The sequence below is a fragment of the Vipera ursinii genome, assembly GCF_947247035.1.
Source record: "Vipera ursinii genome assembly, chromosome: 6".
Lineage (NCBI taxonomy): Eukaryota > Metazoa > Chordata > Lepidosauria > Squamata > Viperidae > Vipera > Vipera ursinii.
In genome coordinates this window covers 20,553,182-20,580,790 of record NC_139515.1, presented here as the reverse complement: position 1 = coordinate 20,580,790, position 27,609 = coordinate 20,553,182, and the positions used below count along the sequence as shown (strand labels likewise).

At 36.5% G+C, this 27,609-nt stretch overlaps 1 protein-coding gene across 1 annotated transcript in view; it reads right to left on the bottom strand.

Moving 5' to 3' along the window:
- The window catches only part of GRM8 (glutamate metabotropic receptor 8), a gene marked incomplete at both ends in the record, with an annotated part of 534,899 nt that overhangs the window by 5,655 nt on the left and 501,635 nt on the right, over window positions 1–27,609 (bottom strand). Inside the window, one exon of the mRNA XM_083366022.1 lies at window positions 6,005–6,251. Coding sequence (XP_083222148.1) covers window positions 6,005–6,251 — 247 coding nt within the window. The remainder of the gene's footprint in view (window positions 1–6,004; window positions 6,252–27,609) is intronic.

The window sequence follows — 27,609 nt, the reverse complement described above, 5'->3', positions numbered from 1 at the left end:
TTGTGGAAAACCAGCTATATTTTATTGGCATGGTCTGCGTCTAGAAAAAGTGATACAATGCTATAAAAATACAATTGATCAGCCTAGTATGGTTCCTGCACAAATCAGTTCTATTCCATTTCTACATTCATTTGCAATACTTTCCCATGCTTTTCTACTTCAGTATATTTATTTTCAAATTTATGGTTTTTATAAGGCAAGAACTGCATCACAACATCCAAAGAAACACAAAAATCCATTAATTTTGTATCCATGCATTAAAGCTGGCAAGAAGCAATCAAACCTATAACTTATAAACTGAACACAATTTTCATGCATCTATATAGTGCAATAGAGTGAAATAATCTGATTTAGATAACGATTTGAGTTATAGGGAGAGCTGGAGAAGAGAATGTGATAGGAAGAATGGGCAGCTTTAATTAAGCTTTTAAATCAGCATCTCTAAACTTTGATGACTTAAATATAGGTAGATTTCAACTTCCATAATTCCTCATTTATAAGGCCTGGGGAAAACACTGTCAACTTTAGTAGCTTCTATTCCTCTAAGAAGGCAAGGTACAATAATACCACTCATGAAAATTAATGTTAGGTTAGTTATAAACATACATAAATCTAACATCCTTATTACTAGACATGATTTCATCAAAATTGAAATTCATGCAATTTGTGATATGATACTTTTTCCTTAAGAGTATACAGTATACGGTACATTTTATAAATAGAATTTATGTTTATAAGTAAAACACATTTGGACTGAGTTTTCTCTGTACACATACATGCCTAACACCAATCTGACATTTTAAAAAGAAGAGTTACATTCTAAATTTCATTCTAGGCTGCATTAGGATTTTCCAAAAATGGCCTGTTTTTATCCATTCTGTAACAGAATTCATTTACCATCTACAAAGGAAGGCCTTCTTTAGAATAGACTTTGGCATGTACAACCCCCCCCCAAAAAAAGGGGACATTAAAATCCTATTTTAATCCTAGAATTTATACTTTTGGTCATGGTATACCATAGCCTCCAATTTATGGAATACAAATTTTATGACTTTTGGCAACCAGGCAACTATATCATGACTTTAAACATGCTGAAACAAATATATATATATATATTTGTTTTCTGAGGTTTTCGCGGGTGTTTGTATGTGGATCTTTGGTCATTCAGGTTTTTCCCCGCGTAGAGTTGAACATGTATATGTATATGTATATGTATATGAAGTATATGTATATGTATATGTATATGCAGGGCTTTTTTTGTTATAGAACTTCCAGAACGGAGTTCCAGCAGCTTTTTTGGATGGAACCTTGTAGGGTAGGCAAGGCGGGTTCTATGACGTGTGTGAGTTCTGGCACCTTTTTTTTTTTTTTTTACAAAAAAAGCACTGTGTATATGTATATGTGTAGGGGTGTGTGTGTGTGTATAATGTATATATATAAAATGTGTGTGTGTGTGTGTGTATATATATATATATATATATATATATATATATATATATATATATATATATATATATATATATATATATATGTATATATATATATATATATATATATATATATATATATATATATATGTATGTGTATATATATATATATATATATATATATATATATATATATATATATATATATGTATGTATGTATTCCTAAATAGTTGTTTTTTCTGAATTTCTATCAAGCATTTGCAACTAAAATTTCAATAAGTGAAATCTTGTGATGTCCCGTTGCCTGGAGGCGGTCCAGGTCTGGATGGGGAGAAACAGGCTTCTTCTCAATCTTGCCAAGACTGAGTGGCTGTGCATATTGGCATCTTGGGTTAACCAGACCATTCCACCTTTAATGATGGAGGGTGAGGTGTCACCCCCCATTGATAGGGTTTGCAACTTGGGCGTCCTCCTTGACTCCCGACTCAATTTTGAAGACCATATAGGAGCCGTGACCAGGGGGGCTTTTGCCCAGGTTCGCCTGGTGCGCCAGTTGCAACCCTACCTGGAACAAGATGCCCTACTCACAGTCTCTCATGCGCTCGTGACCTCCCATTTAGACTACTGCAATGCTCTCTACATGGGGCTGCCCTTGAGGACCACTCGGAGGCTTCATCTGGTGCAGAATGCAGCCACGTGAGTTGTGATGGGGGTTTCCCGATACTCCCATGTAACACCTCTGCTCCGCGAGCTGCATTGGCTTCTGGTTGCCCTCCGGGTGAGATTCAAGGTGATGGTGATGACCTATAAAGCCCTAAATGGCTTGGGTCTGGGATATCTGAGGGAACACCTGCTGCCAGCATCAAGTTCCAGTGCGAAGGTCCAGTGCGCTCCCACAGGGAGGGTCTGCTCAGGGTGCCGCCGGTAAAAGATTGCTGGCGGATAACACCCAGGGGGATAGCCTTCTCAGTGGGGGCGCCTGCCTCTGGAACCAGCTGCCCATAGAGCTCAGGACTGCCCCCGACCTCCGTTCATTCCGCTGGGACCTGAAGACCTGGCTCTTCGAGCTCTCTGGCCCAGGCTGAGAATTTTAATTTTAATTTTAATTTTAATTGGGGTTTTTACTTTTTTTCAGGGATTGATGTATTTTTTAATTGTTTTTAACTTTTGTATTTCTTGTTTTAAATACCCTGTAAACCGCCCTGAGTCCTTCGGGAAAGGGCGGTATATAAATCTAATAAAATAAAATAAATAAAATAAATATATTAAAAGAAATATCTTCTTCTTTTGCTAAAAGAAAGCATAACTTGTTCCATTTGTTTAGATAAAGTGAATTACATATATTTCCTTATATAAGGATATGCATTTATATAGAGTTGACTGTCTTTATATGTGTATACAAAGAGAGTGAGCAAGGACTTCTTCTTATAGTTTCAGGTTTCATTACCAATAGTTTAATAAACTTGCGTTCTCATTGCAGTGACATCATTTTAAGGAAAAAAAAGTCAAATCTTCATTCACAAATCTGCCAATGGATATTATGAATCTGGATAAGTGGAAGCTTAAAATCAGGGTAAATAAATATAAACTAATGGGATTTCCATCACAGTATTACTATGGCATCTTTTTTTTTAATTGTCTCCTGTATTTTTAGACAGAGAAGATCCTATTCTCAAAGAGGTTTATTCACAAGAAATGGAATGCATAAAAATCTAAATATTATTTTTCCCTGGTTATTAACTAATTCTTATGAAATCCTTTACAATCTATTCTAATTTATCCCTTTTATCTATCCAGCCTAAGATGGATAAAGAAAGAAAAGGAAACACTTAAAATGCCACAAAAATAAAGAATGGCAGGTCTTATATATAATTAGGCAACTTTTGTTTCATCCCCAAGAATCCTTTGCATTTGATGCATGCCCCAGTAGATTTTTCCTGCTGGAGGGAGAGTTTGATTGATTGGCTTGTTGGTTGATTGATTGACTGAGTTGATTGAGTTATTTATCCTTGCTCAATGACAGAGTTCCCTGTGTTTTAAAAACAGCATCTACAACTTTAAATATACTAGAGACTGAATGGAATGTAGGATCCTGATGGTTACAGACATTATTGCTGATTTGCTCAAGTCCTTCACATACTTCAAATTATAATTCAGCATTGATGGATCAGACCAATATCACATTCATGGTTACAAATTGTTGTTCTTTCCCAGTTCAGCTTTAAAAGCATTTAGAACACATAGAAATATTTAGAGATACTATTGATGGCATAATGATTACAGTATTGATCTCATGTTTAATACTAAGAAGAATGGTATCAAGCATAAATTTCTAGCTCACAGATTCTTCACAAATATGGAAGGATCTGCTATAATTGGCTCATTGTCAGCCACAAATAATTGATATAGCCATAATTCACAGTTGTATATGTACCTCTGGTTGATATTCGAGAATAGCACCCTGTAATAACAACAATAATTATATTTATATAATATAATAGTTATAGATGTGTAATATCATAGGAAAGGAGGCTGGAGACAATTTAAACCTTATGTCTGGATAATTATTTTATGAAAGAAAGATGTTTTAAAGAGTTTTAAAATTAATCTAAAGCATACTCTATTGGGAAAATATCTGTTGTGATTATTATTGTTATTGGTTCAAGTAAATTACAAGCTACATACTTGTAAGTGTAGTCTCAGTGAAATAGTATGCTTCAGGATCAGGCCTTGCTTCTTTTCTCTGCAACAGAGACATATTCTGAAATGATGTCCTTGTACTTAAATTAATGTGTCATAACTGTCACTGGAAAAGTAATTTAAGAGCTAAGGGTCACCAACTGTTAGCAAGAAGGAATATTTTCTTTAAAGTAATATAGGTCCTTTTATAGATAGTTTTTAAAATGACTTCGAAGATAGTCCATGGTAAGTATGTCTCTAAAAAGTTTCCACAAAATATTTTAGGGGGAAAAAGAAGGATATCTTTTGAAAATATGGTGACAATCCTGAGTCCCACCATTTTATTGAGAGAGCTCAATAATCTGGAGGAAGTATGAAGTAGATACCCTGCTATTGGAAATCTGTAGATTTTTTTTTAAAAAAAATGTATGTTTTTGTGAAGTTAAGAAAGTTGTAAGAATTCCAATTTGACACAAAGCCAAAAAATGAAGCAAATATTCATATAATCTGTAGTTTCTGGTTCAAGAAAAGCTTTATAAATCTTTTAACAGACTAAATGAAAATTGTCTGTACATCCTGGAATGGTTTCAATAAACATGGTACAGAAACTTCTTGCATAAGCAAGGGAAACACAAAATTGAGATTTCTGTATTAATAAGAAAATTCAGTTTTTGCATTAGGCTTGTCAACTTTGCTCACATCGATTTCCCTTTTAAGTATATAAGAATATAGAAACAAATAACAGGAGTATAAATTTAGTATAACATGCCATGACAACATGCTGCCATTTGATGCAATCATTAGACTACAGGAAAACGTTTAGAGATGTGTCAAAATTCAAGGGCCAGTCCTATATTCTTTTTGTATTTGCATGTTTGCTTGTATAACAAATATATAAATGAAGATAAAATAATATAAGCAATTTATTCTTTTACAACTATCAGAATGGATTTGCCATATCCAATTACTAGTCATTTATCTGTATAAAATTCTGTTAACTTGTAAATTTAATTTTATCATTCCCATGTAAGTTGTAGGCAAGTTTTTTGATGATTTACATATCAAACGAGTCCACACACATCATGGTAAAATATTATAAATGGAATTGCCGTTGCCCACCTTTTTGCTTTATAAAAGGTCCTCTTTGTCATTAGGAAAATCAAACCAACATGAAATATCTCTCTGTACCTAGTTTTGTCCGTGGCATTCCTTAAATCTGATAAGATAAAAGAAGAACTATTTGGGAGATAACAGATTGAAGGTTATCAGAAACATGAAAAGTGAATGAATATTTATCTGAATATTGTATTAATTTTAAATTTCCATTATTACATATATTAGCAATATAATATTTAACAATATGTAAATATATTTATGTAGGTGCAATAGTTAGCTGCTTGAATAGTACATGGAGTCCTCATTTAGCGTTAGCAATTCATTAAACAAAGTGATTGCTAAGTGAAACCTTAACTGTGTTAACTTACTTCAGCTTTCCTTTGCTTTTGCAGACTTGTAAAGGTCTTATATATGAGGATTGGTTGTAAAGTTACTTTTTACTGTTCATTGTGTCTGCAAATAAATTGCTAAATGAGGTGGCTGCTAAACAGGGACTACTTGTTTAATTAATTAATGTAATACTGAAATCTTAAGACAACCCTATTACTCAAAGCTATATTATGTAACAAATAATGTACAAATATTAAATATATCAGTTCATAGACACATTTGCTTTTTTGAAACCTTCTTAACAAAATGACCACATGAATTTTGACACATGTCTGGTTCATGCATGGCAAGCCAAGATAGAAAAATATTGATTTATGAAGCATTCCTGTGAACGTACATCTATTAGGAAGTGCTGCCACTCTTGACCATGGTTAAGTCTACTGATGACTTACTGTTGGTTTCAAGACTTTCACAAAGTTCCGTTTTGACCTCGCCATTTGGTCTGTCATTTCCCTTTTGGATCAGCTTGCTTTGCATTGTGGCTGCAGTGACAACAGCCTTGAAACTCCTCTTCCTTTTTTGCACATTTTGTTCTGGATGAAAAATGATTATATAAACCTTGGGGATGTAGAGCATGCCCAAAGAGACAGAAGCACTTAAACTTAAGGACACTGTAAGAGTTGTTGTCTGGATGTACATCTAGAAAAAATTAAAAAAGAATAGGATAAGTTAAGCTTGTGGAAAAAAATAGAAAATATTTTTCTAAATATACTAGATAGCTTTAAAATTGTTTGTATCTTAATAGAAACATAGGACTTTTAATCTGGGACAGGCAGGCAGTTGGTCCCCAACTTATAACCATAACTGGGACCACAACTTCTGTCACTAAGCAAAATGAACATTAAGTGATTCATGCTCTATTTTACAATCTTTTTGACACAGTCGTTAAGCAAATCATGCAGTCATTATGCAAATCCAGGTTTTCCCCATTTACTTTGCTTGTTGTAAGACCCTTGGGAAGGTTAGAAATGGTGATCACAAGACCTCAGGATCCTGAACCCATTGTGAATACATGCCAAGGGCCCAGATTTTGATCACATAATCAGAGGGTGCTGCAAAGTTTGTTTTAAGTGCAAGGACCAGTTGTAAGTTACTTTTTCCAAGAACATTATAACTTTAAATGGTTGTTAATCGAATAGTCGTATGTCAAGGGCTGCCTCTATAAGAATTGGTCAAGTGGGATAGTAGTTAATGTGACCTGTTAGAACCAGAAAGTCCCAGATTCAAATTTTTATAAAATACCTTGGCTGAATTACTTATTTTATTTTTTTCTATATGTTATTATGAATATGCAAAGGTAAAGAGGAGAAATGTCAGATACAAAGGCCATCTTAAACTTTTGGAAGAAACAGGTTTTTTACATACAATTATAAATTGTAAATATAAACAAATATATAATTTTCACTTTTATAATTAATGAACTTGTCTATACTTTATACTTCATGCTTTCTCTTGATATACAGTAATAAAGTTATAGTATTCCTTAAATATGCCAAAGTAGAAGGAAGCAGTGGTATTATTTCACAAATACCGATAGGGTGCTTTATTCCTTTTTGTGGTAAATTGTTCCTCACTAAAAAGTCCATGGGAGAATATTAATTTATCTAGGAACAATCAATGTAAAATAACTGCATTTTCATATTTGACTTGATTAACATGTCTGACAATATGGTTGGTTTGGTGTAATCTATTCGCTAAACTGAAATTGTCAGGGCAATCTGCCACTAATGCACAATTAGATGAAAGTAATGTTTTGGTACAGTGTGTTCAATATTTAGTTTGAAAAATGGCAGGATTTATTGTCTGAATTCTGGAACTAACAGAAAATTAATATTTCCCCGCTGGAATCAGGGCTATCATTTTCAAACAACATTTCTAATAGAGATATCATAGCAGACATTTTTAGAAACTATAAACATTACAAATTGGAAGTAAAAATAAGTTTCTGTGAGAAAACAATTTGGAATAAATCTTGTTTATAGCCAAGAAGTGAATTTCTCTTCACAACATATTGCCTTCACCTACTCTGAGAAATAGCAACTCTTTTGCTGACAGCACGTTTCTTTCTGTACCTGCAGAAGAAAATAATCATTAGTGCTGCCTTGATTTGAAATGTTGCATGTACTTACTTGTGGGTGGGTATTTTAAGACTGAGACAGCAGCATTCTTGAAGAGGAGTTATTCTATAGCCATAAATTCTATCCATCACCATGTTTTTCATCCTGACTGCCATCTCATACCACCATTACTAGACTAAAGCTTTACATCATGGATCATTGACAAGTAAACATTAAGCCATTTAACTACAACCCAGTTTTGCAATGTTTTTTTTCCCCAGCAAAACATGATAAAATGCTTTCTGATAGCTAGGAATAACTTGAGAAGGTTTTCTTTTCAACTCTATATGGCAATTGTTGAATTGTTGAGAACCATTTTATGTCTTTATTGATAAAACTTCCTGATGTTCATTTTCTCTGCTGTTCTTATTGCATAACTCACATTTTCAGATTAACCCAACATGTTATCAAATATTTTCACTAATGATGCTTTCCAAATCAAGTCTTATGACACTAGTAATTCTCTATAAATTAGGTTGTAACCTAGCATAATTTGACAAATTGGGATTTATCTGGCTCTAATAGTAGCACATTATTAATGATCTCACTTGCAAATACATACCTTTGGATGTTCAATTGAATAATAGGGTTAATTCAATATGGTTTTCCATATCCATTGGGGGGAAATGTTCATATCATCCAAGGTCATTTGGCTGTATCTGACTTAAATGTTCAAAATAATTTCTTGACTCAGTTTGAAAAATCAGTTCAACCAAGAAATTTAACTTATTTGCTTTTAAATATACTCCTACAGCCCAACTTTTTTGCATAAATTTAAAACTTATATTGGTTCATTTTTTTCTATTTCATTTTATTTATTTTTCTGTTTAACTGTTTTTAAATATATCCTAACATTTAAACCAAATAAATAAAAAGGCACTTGTTGGTGCAAGTCAGAGCTAATTTTGTTACTGGATATTATTATTGTATTACTCTGGATTTTCTGAATCTCTTTTTTTTAGGCTGGAAGAGGATATTCTAGAGTTATTAGTGTCTATGTGTCTACGCAGATCGCTTTATGGTATCATTTGCTATCTAAAAACAAAACAAAACAAAACCCTTCCCAATTTTCCAGATTACCAGGTGGCACCCCTAATGTTTTTTTCCCCAATTTCCAAATCTAATTTTTTAGTTGCTCCAGTGCTATTCATTTACCACAAATCATTTTAGAAGATTCTCCATAGTGGACAATTTTCTATTCAGATATCACCAATAAATTAAGGAATTTGCATTATTTCCCTCAGTTTGCATCATTTGCATAATACTAAGTGTGTGAAACATCAGATGCAAATTATGTAGTTGATGCAAAGGCTGTACTTAATGTAATACACATAGTAATGGGCACACCCTCCCTCAAATGGTTAATTGAACTGAGGGTTCATTGAGTTTTATATGCATGTTAGAAAAAAAAATGATCTCTGATATTATTTCTCAATCTAACACCAAGCAATTAATAATGATTTTTAATAGGGAGCATTAGTTCTGTTGTGTGAATATTAATGTTAGTACACATGTGCCCAATAACATGAATTAACTGTATTATCATTGAAGATTTAAAGCCAAAAATACTTTAGTATCCAATGGACACTGTCAGTTAATCTTGTCTGCAGTTGCATATACTGAATGCTAATTCAAAGTTGTCCATAGAGTAAATCAACTAGGACATTTGGCAGATGTGCTGCCATTCAAAATAAATTCAGATAGATTGGCAGCTCCTCAAATACTGTAGAGTGCATTAAAATGCACAGAAATTATCATATGGAAATTTTAACATTCACTGTCACTCTGACAAGGTTTAAATTCTTAGGTTTATAATGTGTAAGTGCACCTATTTGTGTGCCTTGCACAAACCTACATCTGAATTATAATAACCAAAATAATGCTAAAGTAGATCTACCTGTTTCCAAAATTTCAATAACATTTTATGTAGTGTAAGCTAGAAGATGGTTGGTTGGTTTTAATCACAATTACTCAAATGAAAGTCTGGAGTTTATAGAGCTACATTTTTGAAAACCTAGAAAATTTATAAGAACAGGAATGAAGCTTTGATATTGATCATATTTGCTGGTTTGGAAATTAATGTATCTCTTTAATAGTGATGACATTTGAAGAATGAAAACTGCATACCCTGAGATGAAATCCTGGAATAAAGAACAGTGGCCCTGGACTGCACATTCTTTCAAATAGGTCACTCTTTGATTCTTCAGTTATTGACATGATAAAACTTTGGATTTAATGGGATGCATTTTATTATATTTGGTATAAAGTTGAAATTCAAATAGTTGATAGAGCAACACATTAAATGAAATGCAGCGTTCTAATACAGTAGTTTTTGTTGAACATCTTCAAGGCATAATTAAGTAGATTTCTTGTGCAAAATGATGGAGGTTTAAGTAAATAACATCTGGTTAGCTCAAGGGCTGCAAAGTTGTACAAATGCAATCAATATGTTGCAGAAATAGGATTAGCATAGTATACAATAAAATAGCTTAAATAAAAATTGCTTATTCTAGTCTTTTAGATTTTTTAAAATATTTTCCTGAAGATCTTGCCCAATTGCCATTCATTTTTTTAATATTGATAAAAAAATATTCCACCAAACTCCAATGGATAAGTAGAGAGGAGAAAGCACAAAATTAAAAATAAGTAGTCTTGATGTTTATATATGCTTCTTATTCCTAAACGGATTTCTAAATTTGTAAAAATATTCACTGTTTTTGAAAATTGTCTTTTTGAAAGTATTCTGTTGGAGTGTTCATAAGAAAAAGTCCAAAAGCACCTTCAAAAGATTCTTTAAAAGTCAATCTCACAGAGTTCTTCTAACAAGACTTCCTTCTATTATGGCCAAATCTGTTTATTTGTCTGATTCTTCTGAGGCACATTTTTAAAAAATAACATTCTCACACATAATATTCCTTTTTATCTGAATAGAAATAGAATAAAATGTAGAGAATTATGGCAGTGAACAATGCTTTCTTCTGACCTTTGTGTAGCGTGAAAGGATTCTTGGAGTACAATCTTGTTTATAGCTTCATGGTACAATGGCACAATGTGTTGGGTCATATGAAAAGGGTAAGAGATATACTGGACAAGATTTTAAGGTCACTTTTCTATTTTGACAGCATTTCATGGCCACCACAGGAGATTATTTATTCATAGAGGAATTTATCAGAAGACAAACTGAGGGAGTTGCTCAGTTTCAGATTTCTCAGCTTCTGCAAGTGAGCCAGTTTGGCGTGATGGTTAAGACACCAAGCTAAAAACCAGGCATCCATGAGTTTTATTTTTTTTTATTTTAATCCCATTTATATCCCGCCCTTCTCTGAAGACTCAGGGCGGCTTACAATCTAAGAAGCACAAATCAATGTGCTTAGCAATAGCCTTCATTCTATGTATATGCCTGCTTATTAGGGCTTTCGGGGGGGGGCAAGCGGCATTATTATGAAATCAGCTTATTGCCCCCAACAATCTGGGTCCTCATTTTACCTACCTTGGAAGGATGGAAGGCTGAGTTCTAATCCTTCCTTTAGCATAGACTTATGACTTTGAGCTAGTCCCCCTCTCTCAATCCTAGGAAGAACGGCTAACCAACTCCAAAAAATCTTTTTTTTATTGAAAAGTTTTACAATACATTTTTTTAACAAAACAAAACCCCTCCCAACCCCCTCCCCTCTCCCCAACCCTCCCCAACCGCTCCCTCCCTTCCCCTCCACCCTCCCCGACTTCCCAGAGCTAAATACAGGGTATAAAAATACAAACAATCATAATCTACCTTATGCAAACAACAATAAGCTATTAAATCTTATAAAATAACTACAAGCAATATAAATATCACATCAATACTTATTCAAATGCTAGGTGAAACTTTTTAGTCCCATATTTATTCTGAATATATTCAATCCATCTCCTCCATTCCACAATGTATCTCTGTTGCGAATGGTCTTTCAAGTACGCTGAGATCTTTGCCATTTCCGCCAGGTTGAAACTTTTAAAGTCCATTCTTCTATAGTCGGCAGTTCTTCCTTCTTCCAATATTGCCCTACTAAAAGTCTTGCTGCCTTAATTAAATTCAACATCAACTTAGTGTCCACAACAACTCCAAAAAATCTTGTCAAGAAAATATGTAGGAACTAGTCCAGATAGTTTTCCAGAATCAACACTGACTTGAAGGCACATGCACAAAACAACCCTTCTACAATGTGGCATCACCACCCAACTTTTTCTCTCGATAGTTTCATACATACTAAAAGAAACTGAGCTGCAACCACCTATCATTTTTCCTTTTCTAGGAATGTCTATGGGATGTATTAGAGATGAATGCCTTGTTTTGCAGTACACCAATTTTCCACTATTGATATGTTAGCTAAAAGAGAGAAATGGCCATAGTCCCCCATCCCTACTTTTACCAAAATATACAACTATATTTGAATCTCTTCTATTCATTTATGAAGATATGTGTAAAATCCATTCCACACTTTTTTTTATAAAGTTGGTCGATTTCACTTTAAACATTTGCTAACAGATATGCATCTAATAAATACAAACAAAACACTGGTTATAGATTTCCACTCCTCAATAATTTTCCTGTTCAGGAAGAGATAACTTTAATCTGCCCTTGATTCTTTGACTTTCCTTATTATGCAATTTGTTATGACATTCTACAAATAGAACTTCTCTGTCACATTTAATCTATCAAAAATGTTTCATTTGCTAAGCCTTGCTTTAGTCCATGGGCAGGCAAATCCATTGATGAGTCAGGGGTGCCTCTTAAATCAGGCTGCAGCCAAATACCTTTAATTAAGAGTGTTACTTCCTTGCTTGCAAGGAGCCTCACTGAATGTCTTTGCTCTGCTCTCTGCTCTAATGTCCAAGTCTGAGGGCTTGGAAACTGTATATCATAATTTCACTGTTCCAGCTGTTTCAATAGCACCAGTGTTTGATCAACCTTGGGTGATTCCTGACTTGTGTTTCCTGAGGTTGAAATTCCACTGGTTCACCTGAAACAGCTTCTTCAGAGTCAAATTCAGAGTCCTGGGCTTGACAAATCTTGATGTTGGCTGGCAGCTTTACAATTAGGCTAGTGTTTTTTTTCTTCCAAATTTATGGTCTTCCTCTTCCAAAAAATTGACAGCAAGCCCAGAGTGATGACTTTATTTTTGGCTTGAAATGCAGCATCCATATTTGAAATAAAAGAGAAAAAAAGTAGCAACTCTTGTCTTAGTAATGGCAAGCAAATTGGCAATCCCATGTAAATTTAATGCAAGTTTGGTTGTTCAATATATTAGGCAGTTATGAAAGTGGTATGTTTATCTAAACATTATGATGAATTGTATTTTTCATACATTCCTGTTTTAGAGAAGAAAATTAAATGCTGCTCATGTGCAGATTTATACTTTTGACTCAATGTATTTCTAAGGCTCCTACGTAATTGGGTGGGTATGCTGACATGATATTAAATACATTGCAGTGCAATTGCTGTTCTAATGGGGATGATATGTCATTATAAATAATTAACTGTTATTAGATTGAGTACTTGCAGTTATAAAGAAGCTTTGTAAAGAATTTTTTTTAATCCCCAGAACAAATCTTGCCTTTAAAATTAGCCTCTTTCTCTCCAGCCCCAGCAGGCAGATTTTAATTCAGTTCTTTTCAGAAGAGTGAACTGATTTAGAAGAACAATCTGATTCAGAGGTTAAAAACTTCCAAATAAACACCAAATTATACTCTCTTATTCATATCTATTAAGACCATAAAAGCACGAGTCCATGTGGGTAAACCAAAGTTTCCTGAACTGATTTGGGCCCATTCGGTTCAATTTCTTGTATCCATTTCACACTCGCAATTGGTCCAGTTTGATTTGAACTGCTGAAAGTGCCAGGGAAATTTAGCACATCCAAATATTGTGCCTATGTAACTTGCTACAGCAGTACACAAATATTTTACACTACAGAAAACTAGATTTCTACTGTGATTTTGCTTTAGTAATAAACACAGATTAAAACATAGTTCTCAATTATACATTCCATTTCAGACATTGGGTGGAACTCCTGTGAGGTTGTCTATCAAGGCAACAAAAATGTGGACTGAAGACCAGACTGACAGATAATACATGATTAGAATCCTTGGTTCCTTCTGAATTTTGTGTTTATTAGAACAAAGTTCCACAATCTTTCTGGGTTTGTGGACTGGCAGGGGGTGGTGGTGGAAGAATTGTTTCATGCAAGTGGCCAGCAAGCATGTGTGAGCAGTTCCATTTGTGTGAGTGGCCGGCATCCATATCCGCTGCTTGTGCAAATGGAACATGCATGCTGGAATTGGGTATGCCTAGTTTAATGAAGAGATTGACTAGGGGTGACATGATAGCAGTATTCCAATGTCTCAGCACTTGCCACAAAGAAGAGGGAGTCAAGCCACAGATGGAAACTAATCAAGGAGAGAAGCAACCTAGAACTAATAAATTTCCTGACAGTTAGAACAATTAATCACTGGAACAACTTGCCTCCAGAAGTTCTGAATGCTCCAACGCTGGAAGTTTTTTTTTAAAAAACATTGGACAAACCTTTGTCTGAAATGGTATAGGATTTCCTGGAACTGCATCTACATGGAGGGAAGTATGTAGTGGGGTGGGATGCCCCAGGGCTCTGTTCTGGGCCCAGTGCTCTTCAACATCTTCGTCAACAATTTGGACAAAGGAATAAATGGGGAACTCATCAAATTTGCAGACAACACCAAGCTGGCAGGAATAGCCAACACTCCAGAAGACAGGGTTAAGATACAGGAGGATCTGGACAGACTTGAACACTGGGCGCTATCTAACAAAATGAAATTCAGTGGTGAAAAAAGTAAGGTTCTATATTTAGGCAAGAAAAACCAAGTGTACAGGTATAGCATAGGGGGTACCTTGCTCAAAAGTAGTAACTGTGAGAGGGATCTTGGAGTCCTAGTGGACAATCACTTAAATATGAGCCAGCAGTGTGCTGCAGCTGCCAAAAAAGCCAACACAGTGCTAGGCTGCATTAACAGAGGAATAGAATCAAGATCACATGAAGTATTAATACCACTTTACGATGCCTTGGTAAGGCCACACTTGGAATACTGCATCCAGTTTTGGTCACGATGTAAAAAAGATGTTGAGACTCTAGAAAGAGTACAGAGAAGAGCAACAAAGATGATTAGGGGACTGGAGACTAAAACATATAAGGAACGGCTGCTGGAGTTGGGTATGTCTAGTTTAATGAAGAGAAGGACGAGGGGGGACATGATATCAGTGTTCCAATATCTCAGGGGCTGCCGCAAAGAAGAGGGAGTCAAGCTATTCTCCAAAGCACCCAAAGGCAGGACAAGAAGCAATGGATGGAAACTAATCAAGGAGAGAAGCAACCTAGAACTAAGGAGAAACTTCCTGACAGAACAATTAACTAGTGGAACAACCTGCCTCCAGAAGCTGTGAATGCTCCAACACTGGAAGTTTTTAAGAAGTGACTGGACAGCCATTTGTCCGAAAGGGTATAGGGTTTCTTCCCTGAGCAGGGGGTTGGATTAGATGACCTCCAAGGTCCCTTCCAACTTTATTATTATTATTATTATTATTATTATTATTATTATTATTATTATTATTATTATTATTATTATTATTATTATTATCTGTAAGGAAAGAAAAGTAATAATTAAAAACACTTTTGCCAGGATTTGAATCACAATATTTGTATATACAGTACAAGGAAAGAGTTGAGTCATTGTGCTATTACAGTATTCATGATGAAATGCAGTTTTAAAAACAGTTACAGAAGATAGTAAATATTGAGTCAATTCAAGAAGCATTTCCTCATTGTAGAGTGAACCCACAGCAAACTGCACAACACCATCCCAGTCCAGATACAAGGGCCTGAGGTGTTAAACCAGAAATGGCACTTTAGAAGTAGACTAGAAAAACATGCACTTTGCTTGTGAATGGACAAGTAATAGAGGGTGACATTATTGACTTCTGGCCTCCAGAAATGAGTTGGTCTCTGCTTTGACATTGGAATAACTGGGAAGTACAAAAAGCCCTCAATTAAACAGTTATGAGATTTTGGATACATTTAATATAAGGTATGCATATCTTGCTGGCACATTGCTTGGGGGGGGGGGGGGCGAAAGCCCTAATAAGTAGGCATATACATAGAATGAAGGCTATTGCTAAGCACATTGATTTGTGCTTCTTAGATTGTAAGCCGCCCTGAGTCTTCGGAGAAGGGCGGGATATAAATGAGATTAAAAAAAAATGTTTATGTACTATATTTAAGGAATGGATCCCAATAAATAACCGTAATTTCAATTTCCATATTTGGCAAGTAGCAATTTAGAAATATAGCTGTAACTTCATAATTGCCCATGATTGGTGCTGAAGTAATTGTCTAGCTTTTTGTCAAATTCAAAAAAGAGCATCAAAACGTTTCTGTTATGTAACTACATACACTTATCCAAACAATGATTAAAATGCATTACTTTCAGTTTTTCTGACTGAAAACAAAATAATGCACTATAATATTAAAAATTTTAAAACAGAGGAATCAGGGAGCAATGTATCTTTGAATTTTTAAAAAGACTTTTAGTTGCTCACTTATGACTTTCACTTCTCAGCTGCATAGCAATATTTACTTATTCAGGCAGTCCTTGTTTAGCAACCACAAAGATGTTAAGCAAAGCAGTGGTTCATAGAAACCACAACTGTACTTATGATCTTATTTCAGCTTTCCTTTGCTTCATGGACCTTCAAATGTCATAAATACAAGGATTGATGGTAAATTTACTTTTTCACCTGTATCCCTCAAGACATATCTGTTCACATATACAGTATGCAATGTCTCTGTTCAGTAGACTTTCATAAGTGTTATTCTTGTGGTTAATAATTTAAATTTAATATTGGTAACATGAAATCAGATACACTACAGAATGAGAAATTCGGACAGCATTAATTTACTAACATCATATCATATTCTAGTCTCCATTTCACAAAATGTTAAACATAATGCAAATGAGACAGTCACATTATGGAGTATAAAATGTGTTCAAGTTCTTATTGAGAAGTGGTAGCAAATGATAGTTTGGTACACTTAGTTACAAATGTTAAATCTGCTGGATCAGGTTTAACATATATTTTATTTATTTACTATAATATGGGAATTTACTATAATATGCTAACTTTTGTTTAAACTCAAGTCACTTTGCAGAGGATTGCAGTTATAAACATGTTTCAGTATATTGAATTGTGACTTGACTATTATTTAGAATACTTTTACACTGATAATTAAGCCATGTCACAATAATTGTAATGTAAAAAACATTAAGATAATAGTGGCTATGAAGCAACACCTGAAAAAGCTAACTTACAACAAGGTGTTTGGATTCTCTTCCTAAAAACTGAAAAGAACAGGGCAAAATTTAGCTCCAAAATGGAATGCATTTCATAGATCCGACACCCACCCAACCATGTCTGGTCTTTGAATGGGTCCCTGTGGCAGTGCATGGCATTGTCAGCACAATACTGATAATGATAATGCTGTGGAAATACTTAAAAGGGATATTGTTTTGCCTCCTTGCTTCAGAGTCACTTTGGGTCCATGGGCTAGATTGCAAGCAATGCCCCAGCTCCATTTCACAGTCCATCTCAATGGAGATCAGTTTAAGACAATGGATAAAAGAAAACAGGCTTGTTCAATTCACCTGCTATTGGCTGAAGCCATCCAAAAGGCAAACTAGAATGGTGTCAAAGTGAAACACAGTTCTGATTTCTTTTTTCTTTCCCAGGTCATTTGTTGATTCACAGAGCAGCACTAAAGTTGTCAGGCTGGGCATTAGCATCAACTGACTGTTTTCAGTGCTCAGGTATAGTTTAATTGAAGCAGAGAAGGTCAAGCTTCAAGTGCACCCTATGAGCTCCGAGCCATTCCAAACTAATTTTTTCTCACCATATATGGGCTATGACAAATTAGAGGAAACACGTGATGGGCTTAGGTATCTTCAGGATGCTTTGGAAATTAAGCATAGAATATTATTTAGAGCTCACTCTTTGGGAAAGACTCCAAAAAAACTATTTTCATATTCCCTAGGTGGGGATTGTTGCAGTGGAATAGATCTCAGAATGGCCTCTCATAGATGTTAAGAAAGCATCAGGTTCATGGCAAAACAGGTGAGTCTGCAAATATTTCGGCCATTCAGTGCTTTAAAAATTAAGGCTAGCATCTGAAATGTTATCATGGAAAACGTAGACAAAAATTGGAGATTATTCAATATTAAAATTATAAACTCATTGCATAATGTACTGATCAAGAGCCTAGTTATGCAATTTTGTAGTAGTTAATGCCTCTGTATGTGGTTAAGGATACCTCTTAATAAGGAAAAACACAGTTGTTTAGACAATATGCAAATATAATGTAGATAACTCAGTTCAGCTGTTAGTATAGCTAGTACATGCTATCTATTTGTGCAACAGGGTCCTTGCCACTTCCATTTTCTGAAACTCCATACCTAATACATGATATAATTTTCAATTTTTAAGAAAATATTTTCCTAGCCAGGATTTAATTCCAAATTCCAACGTACTTTCATTTTTAAAAAGCAATATCGGTTCTTTGTTCTCATTTAGTCTATTACAAATGTTAGGAACTGTTCAAAGTTAAGTTGTATTGAGCAAATTAGAACTGAATGTCATTACTATATTAGTAGCTCTTAACTCCAAAGCTCTGGAGCGTTTTCCCTAGCTATTTCATGGAAAGACATTATAGGCCAAAATTGTCTTCCAGTATATCTTTTGTTCCTCGCATTATTGATTTATGATATTTTAGTTCCTTTAATGTATAATAAAGTGAAAGAAGAAGAAAATAAGTTAAAACATGTAAATATAAATATAAAGGGGAAAAAATAAAACAGGTGTATAAAAACAGTTCATTATCAACATATACTGTAGAAAATAGTGTTAAAATACAACATTAAACCTTCATATGCATATGAAGAATATTTCCATTACATAGATAGAAGACAAATACATGAACATGTATAATTAATCTAACATTTTTAGTCTTTTCATCATGATGGAACAAATTCATTTCCTGTAGTCCATGCTCAATAAATTTAAAATTATTTATATATTGTTGAATTCCAACATGTTGGTATATAATTCAGCATCACATCAATATCTTTAAAATCCATTTCCATTCAAGAAACTGTAGTAATGAATATTTGTATATTAAACCAAAATGGAACAGAACCACATTCTGTCAATGCTGTAACAATGGATGTTTCTGCTCTGACAACTGATGGAAATTGCAGCCATTTTTACTCTGCTTTCAGCATGCTTTTTCTTCTGTTTAGGGATCAGGTGTTGAAAGGGGATGGGATGAATGCTTGAGCTCAGCTAGCCATAATAATAATGCAGCTCTGTGGGAACTCAAGGACACAAACTGATAACATTTTGGCAGGCTGAGGAGCTGAGGAGAGAACCTATGCTCCAGGCTAATTGGAGAATGTGAATTATGACTGCTTCCAGGCGGTGGGACTTGCAACTTGTTACTTTGTATCTGGGGGAAGGGAATCTAGTTTTGGGTTCAAGTATGTAGTGCCAATACTTTGTTTCCTGAATAAAATGTTCTTTAAGGAAGAATTCTTGCCTTGAAGTTCTTTAATGGCTTTAATGGTTCTATCAGAACCATGAGATATATAGTTACAAGGTCAGATTGTATGTTTCAATTAATCCCTAATGAACAAAAGCCAATGCAACCGCTACATGTATACACTTCAAATCAGCATTTTCCTTTCAGAATCATGGACTTTTCCTTCTAACATCAAGAACATCTCATAAGCATGAAAACCATTGCATCAAAGAGTAGGTCTCTTATACACTCCAATAGAGACATGTAGCCTTGTGGATGTACATAGCTTGCCTAAACTAAGTTATGACAAATGACTCACTCCTAAATCTGCTACCTTGAGAACACTGATTCATTCTGAACAGAATATCTAATACAAATGAGGTCAAATATTAATTGGGACAGATCAATGTTTGCTATAGCAGAGCTATATTTATAAGACACTTTTGATTACTCAGGACTATGTACACAAAATAGGTATCGTCCCCCCAAACATAACACCAACAAGAAGACTGTTGATGGGTAGACGTGAATCACCTCTCCCCTTCTCTTAACCAGCTCTCTGTGACTTTATATTTTTGTATTTAAACACAAACCTTGTAATAACTGATCAGCTGGAGAATCTCTTGGATTAAATGATTTTCCACATAAAGTTCAACCAGGGTGTCAATACCTAGTTTTGGAATTGAAACTGCTCAGTCAGTCTGCTAGATAAATTTTTCAAAGCCCAAGTATTGCTTTGTAACTTCTTTGCTATTAACCTTGGAAAGTCCCAATTCTAAGAATTTGCTTGGGTCTCTATTGTTCCCAATAGCTGCAAGCAAAATGTTATGATTTCATACCTTGTTTATAAAGAGGTGATTAGGTTAGATGAATTTTGACAGTTGAAAAGGCATCTGGGAATGAATGAATGAATGAATGAATGAATGAATGAATGAATGAATGAATGAATGGTTAGTAAATGTACAGGAGATAGCAAACAATATTATCAGGTGCTCAAAACCCTTGTGAAAAGGCTGGAATGTCTGGAACTATTTAACTTAGAAAAATTGCAACAGAATGGGTATATGATCTTCTATATAAAACTAGACCTGACATGGAGAAAATGGTAGAAAAACTCTTATGCAAGATACCAAGGCCAAGAATTATGCAGGTAAAGTGACTGGAAAGAGATTTAGGAGAGGAAAAGTAAGAAAAGTTTTTGTTTTTGTTTTAACATGGGGGAATATGACGAATTCATTACCATAAGGTGTAATAATGGCTGCTAACTTGCAGAGTTTTAAAAAAGAGAATTGATACATTCCTTAGGGGAAAATCCATCAAGGTCCATTATTTCTGAGTTGGGGGTAGCATGTCTAGAAACAGTAACAGCAACAAAAGGGAAATGTTTCCACCTCCTCTTTATGATCATCCCAAAAGTATCTTATTGGCTGTTATGAAAAACAAAATACTGGACTTAGATGACCCCTGGCCTGACTTTAAAAGATTATTTTTATGTTCTTATGGTTTGAACTTAAAAAATCCTCAGAAACCCTTAGGGTAAAAGAGCTAACAATCAGACAGATCAGGCATGAAAAAAATACAGCCTTTTTAAAAAGATGCAGGGCAGAATCCCATTAAAAGAAATGTGTTGTCAAGATTTAAGTACTGCTCTTATAAATTAGATGCAACAGCACAATGAAATAAAAAAAATGATTCTTACTGGGTGGAATAAAAGCACTATAAATAAAGAAATAAGTAAATAAATAAGCAAGGAAAATTATTCAACAGCTACTGATTGTCGTCCATTAAAAACAAAACTGTTAATGTCCTCTGCTTCTTTTCACTACTTCAAAGAGAACATTATGTTCTCCAGTGAAAATGTGGCAATTGACATACCATAGAAATTGATGTTGTCATTAATGGTTTGATATATGGTATCATTAAAAAGTAGAGATGCAAATACTCTCTTCATTCATATCATTTACTCAAACATAAGTATGTTTAAATATAAGATATAGTCTAAAAATAAAATGTACTTGACCTAAGAAACATGAGCCTGGCAGTATTCTAGAAAGTTTCGAAAATTACGCAGTATTTATTTTGTCATTAGTGTTGTAATTCACATTATTCTAATACCTCTTCTACTTTACCATTCTGTAGGTTTTAAAAATCTAAAATGTATGCAAAATGTATTGGTTTTACAGAAATCAAGGCTCAAAACCAGCAACAAGGTTAGCAACAATTTGTGAATATAAAAGTAAGAAAGGGATGAGTACCACAGTCTTCAGGACAAATGGTGTCCAAGAAAAGCATAATGAAAACAGGCATGATAAGCTTTTTGAGAGGCTGGAATTTTGGTGGAGCAATGGAGAGGTGGAGAAGCAGAAAGGCCAAGCTGGAAGAGTGATCAGAAAGGGACAGCTAGAAGGTGAGATGGAGGAGAGGAAGTGGATGATTTATGACTGTGTAAGGCTTCCCTTTGGACTTTCCTGGACTCCCCTTGGATTCCCCTGGATCTCAATGAACTGTCCTCTGGGTGCTGTAACCATTTGGAGCTAAGCCCTCGCCTGAGAGCAGCTGCAGCTCTGAAAGATGGTGTGGATTTCATGATGGAGAAGGACCTGACAGAAGAAACAAGCTTCCTTGGCCTTCCCTCGGCAACTGGGCCTACCCATGTGGATGCTAATGCTGAGGAGTGTGGCAGGCTGCTATTGGGATTTTCTGATGCTTAACTGGCTAGTGGGAGCTCGAAACTGTTTGAATTTCAGGAGACACCATAGAACTGCACAGCTGCAACAATGTTTAGTGCAGCACAACATTCCTTTTGAGTGGAAAGGGGAAAGTTGGTGAGAGTCAGGTGAGTGTATTGGCCCCTCTCCCCTGGGTGAGAGCTTGTGGGGAGGAGTGGCTCCCTGCTTGGTGGGTGAGAGCGATCAGGTAGGATGCTGTTTGGGCATTGAGTGAACTTATTATAAGTATGTTGGGAGATAAGGGGTCAATGAGGAAGGGGTGGTATGAGTTTGAGGGCACTAGGAGCAAGTGTTATAGTGCCTATTGGGCTCACCTTGCCCCTGTTTATCAGTTGGAGGAGGTTCCCCTTTTTTAAGGAAGAGTGTGAGAGATAGGGGATGGAATGGGAAGGCAGAAGAGGATGGTCTATTTTAGTGGTGTCAGGTAATGGGAGATATGGGAGGCAAGGGGAGGACCCTTTATGGGGAATGCGACCTCAGTGCTTAGTGCCAGTTTTGTGGTCTGACCCCTTGAACTCACCTCATTTACCTGGTTAGCAGATCTGTGGTGGCCCTGTCATGGTCAGATCACAGTCTGGTGGCAATGAGTATCTCGAGAGCTGTACCCCCCTACAGGGAGGCAGGACCTATTAGATTGGTTCACCCCCAGCAATAATGGACCCAGATGGGTTCTAGAAGGAACTGGGAGTTATAACTGCAGATCTGCTGTGCAGTCCAGCCAAGCTGTTAGTCACTATTTTGAATAGGAAGGTGACTGATGCTCTGGATAGGATTGCACCCATGCAACCTCTCCTCACCCATCTCTCTGCCCTCTGTGTTATACAGAGGAACTGAGAAGGATGAAATGGATGAAGAGACATCTAGAGCACTGCTGGCAGAAGACAAGGGATGAACTTGATTGAACGTGGTCAAGAGCTGGTATTAAGGCCTATCTGATGGCAATTTGTGTGGCAAAGTGTAAATACTTCACACTAGTTGCATCTGCAGATAATCAACCAGTGATCCTCTTAAAGATGATCTGTCTACTCCTGAGGGAGGAGACTGAGGTCCACCTGAAGGAGCACTCTGAGGAATTTGCAGATTTTCTGAAAGACAAAATCACTCAACTTCATTTCCAGTTTGATGCCAACATGGTTGTTGGTCCAGTGGAGGCACCTGAGGTACGTTCTTGCCCAGTTATCTGGGAACAGTTTAACCCTGTTGCTCCTGAGGAAGTGAACAGGATCTTAGGAAACATGTGCGCAAGCATCTGTGTTTCAGACCCATTTTCTCTCCTGGCTTGTGAAAGCTTCCCAGGAGGTGACAAGTGGGTGGACTCTGGTAGTGATTAATGCTTCTCTACAGGATGGGGTAGTGCCCCAGAACTTTAAGGAGCTGTGGTCTACCTTCTTCTCAGGAATCCATTGCTGTATTCCACTGTTGGATAATTTCTGATCTGTCTCCAATCTTCCCTTTTTGGAGAAGGTAGTTGAGAAGTGGTTGTGTGTCAGCTCCAGAGGTTTCTGGATGAAACAGATTATCTAGACCTCTACCAATCAGGATTCAGGCCTGGATATGGGACAGAAGTGGCATTGGCTGTGCTTTTTGATAATCTCTGGCGGGAGCGGGATGGGGGTTGTGCATCCATTCTTGCTCTATTTGACCTCTTGAACATGGTATCCTTCTGTAGCAATGTCGGGGGTTGGGAGTGGAGAGCCCTGTGCTATCCTGTTCAATTCCTTCCTCTGTGGCCACTCTCAGTTGGTGTTAACAGGAAGTGAGAGATGCAGCCCTCACTCACTGCTTTGTGGGGTCCCACAAGACTCAGTACTCTCTCCGCTCCTATTTAACATCTACACGAACTATTGGCTGAAATCGTCCATCACTATGGACTGAGATATTATCAATATGCTGATGATACTTAGCTGTATTTCTCAGTCCATAGTGAGTTAAGTGATACCATGAACTCCCTCTCACAGTGCCTGAAGGCTGTTAGGGGCTGGATGGGGAGCAACAAGTTGAAATTGAACCCTGGCAAGAATGAATGTCTCTGGGTTTGGGGTTATTTGGCCCATGGAGAATTGCCACCTTTGGTCTTGGATAGGGTGGCACTGTCCCAAACATACCCTATGTGTAATCTGGAGGTATTCCTAGACTCACAACTCCTGCTGAAAGAACAGGTAGCAGTCATGGCCAGGACGGTCTTTGTGCAACTGCAGATTGTGCAGATTGTTATGCCTTTTTCTGGACCAACAATCCCTACTCACAGTCATACCTTAGTCACCTCCCACCTTGACTATTGTAACATGCTGTACATGGAGCTGCCCCTGAAGAGCATCCAGAAGCTCAAGTTGGTGCAAAATACAGCAGCCTAGTGCAGACCTCGGTGTGCACATGTGTTACCTCTCCTGCAGGACCGTCTCTTGCCAGTCACATCTACCTGACCCACTAGAGCAGGGAGGCAAGGAATGTTGTGGGTCTTGTCTCCTAAGGAATACATTTGGAAGGACCCAGAAGAAGGGCCTTCTCTGTGGTGGTTCCCTCTCTCTGGGACATCATTCCTCTAGAGCAGTGGTGGCGAACCTATGGCACACGTGCCAGAGGGGGCACTCAAAGCCCTCTCTGTGGGCATGCGCACTATTGACCCAGAGATGACAACTGTCCCTCTTCAACCAGCTGCCTGCTAACTCGCCAAGGTATGGCTGGTTTCCCTCCCCTCCATCCCTCCTGGCCTTGCATGCTCTCCTTTTCCTGAGCACGACCCACTGCATCAACTCCTCAGCTGTTGGCTGTCCATCACTTTCAGAGGTGGCTTCTTTGAACTGCTGGCAACAAGCTGCGGAGCCCGAGCACACCGGTCAAAAGGCTGGCAGACTGTGGCTGCTGACAGACACTGTTGGGCCCCATGCACTCACAGGCAGCAGCTGCCCCGGCCCTTGCCTTGCCCCATGGCAATGGCACCCCCACCCTGCCTCGCCTTACCCTGCAGGATGAGCCTCCTGCCTACCCACCCCACCTGCCAGAGACCCACTAGATCTCCCCCAACCCTGCCCACCCCTCACAGCATCCCTCCCCACAAGCAACATTGAGGTGGCCACACCCACCTTGGCCACACCCACCCAATCTGCCATGACCACCACAGCCACGCCTACCCAGTGGCCATGCGCACCTGGCACTCAGCAATAAATAAGTGGGTTTTGGGTTGCAGTTTGGGCACTCGGTCTCTAAAAGGTTCGCCATTACTGCTCTAGAGATTAGACTGGTCCCTAGAAGGTACTGAAGACCTGGTTCTGCCAGTGGCCTGGGGAACCCAGAGTGGGATAGATCTCATTAAATGGCTAGTTTGAATGTGTGTTGTCGCTGGGGTAGGGCGGTGAGGGGTTATTATTTTCTTATTTTTCTTCTTGTTATTTTTTATTCTTTGAATATGGTGTTTTTATATCTGTGTAAGCTGCCTTGAGCTACCATGTGCGAGTAGGCAGCAATATAAATTTTCTAAATAAATAAATAAGTAGATTCATCTATATTCATCCTTCCATAACAATGATGTAAAATTAGAAAATATTACATAGACGTAATTTACTAGTCACTGTTATTAGATTCAATGTATGTGTTTTATTTATTTACATTAATTATGACCACCTACTCTAGAAGACATTAGATGAGCAATCTGCATTATCAAAAGGAAGAAAGATGATAATTAGTAAGCGGGATTCAACCCATTCAACCCATGGAGTCGTCGTTTTTTAACAGCAACATGTTGCTATGCAAGCAGATACACATTTTCTTAATGTCCTGAAAAAAAATCAAATACATACATATCATCTCCTCCACACTGGCTCTTTTAAGTGTTCTACTTTACAATGTTTCTTTTCATCTTAAAGAAATAAAGGGAACTCCATATGGAGATTTACATATTCAACAGATAATTCATTATGTTCAGCAAAAGCACCTGGGATGCATGGCCTCCTTCTAAGAAGCTTCCAAAGAAGATAAGGCTTCTGTTTTGTTTATCATACTCTACTGGGGCAAAAGAGGAAAGCAGAAAGAAGTAGGTTATGTTGGTACCCAAATGGAAATACAAATTGTTTGGAGGTACAGTTTATAATTCATTGTGGAATGTAATATTCTTTACCCTGTGAATGCATCAAATCCCATCTCAAATAGTAATTTTTACATTCTGTTGTATGTAAGATTCTCTAGTGTTTATAAAGGAATTAATATTCCAACGATACCATGTTTCAAATATTAAGGTAATATTTTCCAAAATGATTGCATCAGTGATCACTAGCAAACTCACCAGCTTCTGCAATAAAATAGTTAAAATGTTGTACTAGAACTAGGGGAAATCCAAGTTCAGGTCTTTGTTCAGTTAAATAGTTCACTGGTTATTTTGGGTGAGGCCTTGTTTTTAGCAAAATCATGGTCACTGAGCTGTGGCTTGGAACTAAAATTTAAAGAGTGCCTGACTGACTCTGTTTTGAGCTCTCAAAGAGATAAGGTGGGATATGAATACAGGAATAAAATTTGTACACACACAGGACATCTAATATTCTGTACATTCACTGTCCTTGTACCTTTTTTTAAACTATCAGGTTGCATAGTTAAATTGAAAAGAGTATTTTAATTCTAACCTCATATCTTTCACCTTTGTACCCACTGAGAAAAACAAAACAAAAAAATCAATTCAATTCAATACTTTGAACCAAAGCAGCAATTTTGAAAAACTCCAAAACCCTTTGGAGAACAAAATCAATTAAGGACTGATAGGATGTCTAAAAAGTAAAAAAAAAAGTAAAAGTAAACCAGAATCAAAGGCAGGAAAAAGAAGTTAATCAAAAGATTTCATGAAGTTGAAAAAGGACCTGCTTTCTCACATGCTAATTCATTAAATAAGGCACCAGAAATGAAATAACAAAGCTCCTCTGGATCATTCAGATTTGAATCAGATAAATTAATACGAATTTGTTAATATCAAAGACCAGTGGCTGTTAGTTCTGAATTTAAGTCTGAACATCCAAAACATCTTTTGCAGAATGATACATTAGAGGTATTTGTGGTGTTGCTAAGGAGAAGGAATATCAAGGACTGAGCAAGGTGAATAAGAAGAAGCAAAACAGAGTAGAATTACTGCCCAAGAAATTTTTCTTGGCTGCCATTGCATTTAACGGTGTCTCTTTTACTGTTTAATGATTTCTATTTTACTCCTTTCTTCCTTGCTTTGATACAGCTTCCCTTTAAATTTAACATTGCAATTTCCTAAATTAACTCTGCCATCTGCCTTTCCTAAAGCAATGGGGACACAGCTGCAAAGCTTTTACATATAGCCTAACCTTTAAAGAATGCAAAGAGCAATTTTGTCAGCTGCTGGCCAATAAACTTGACACTCAGTTGGCTATGTATATGTAGCAGAGGGGAAACACTTATTTTATGTAATACTGTTCTTGATCTCAAGATCGGTGATGATCCAGTAACTAGTAGCTACATCAAATAGCAGGCATATTCAGTAGCTAAACAAACAAGGGTTTGTGGATAAAGGTAA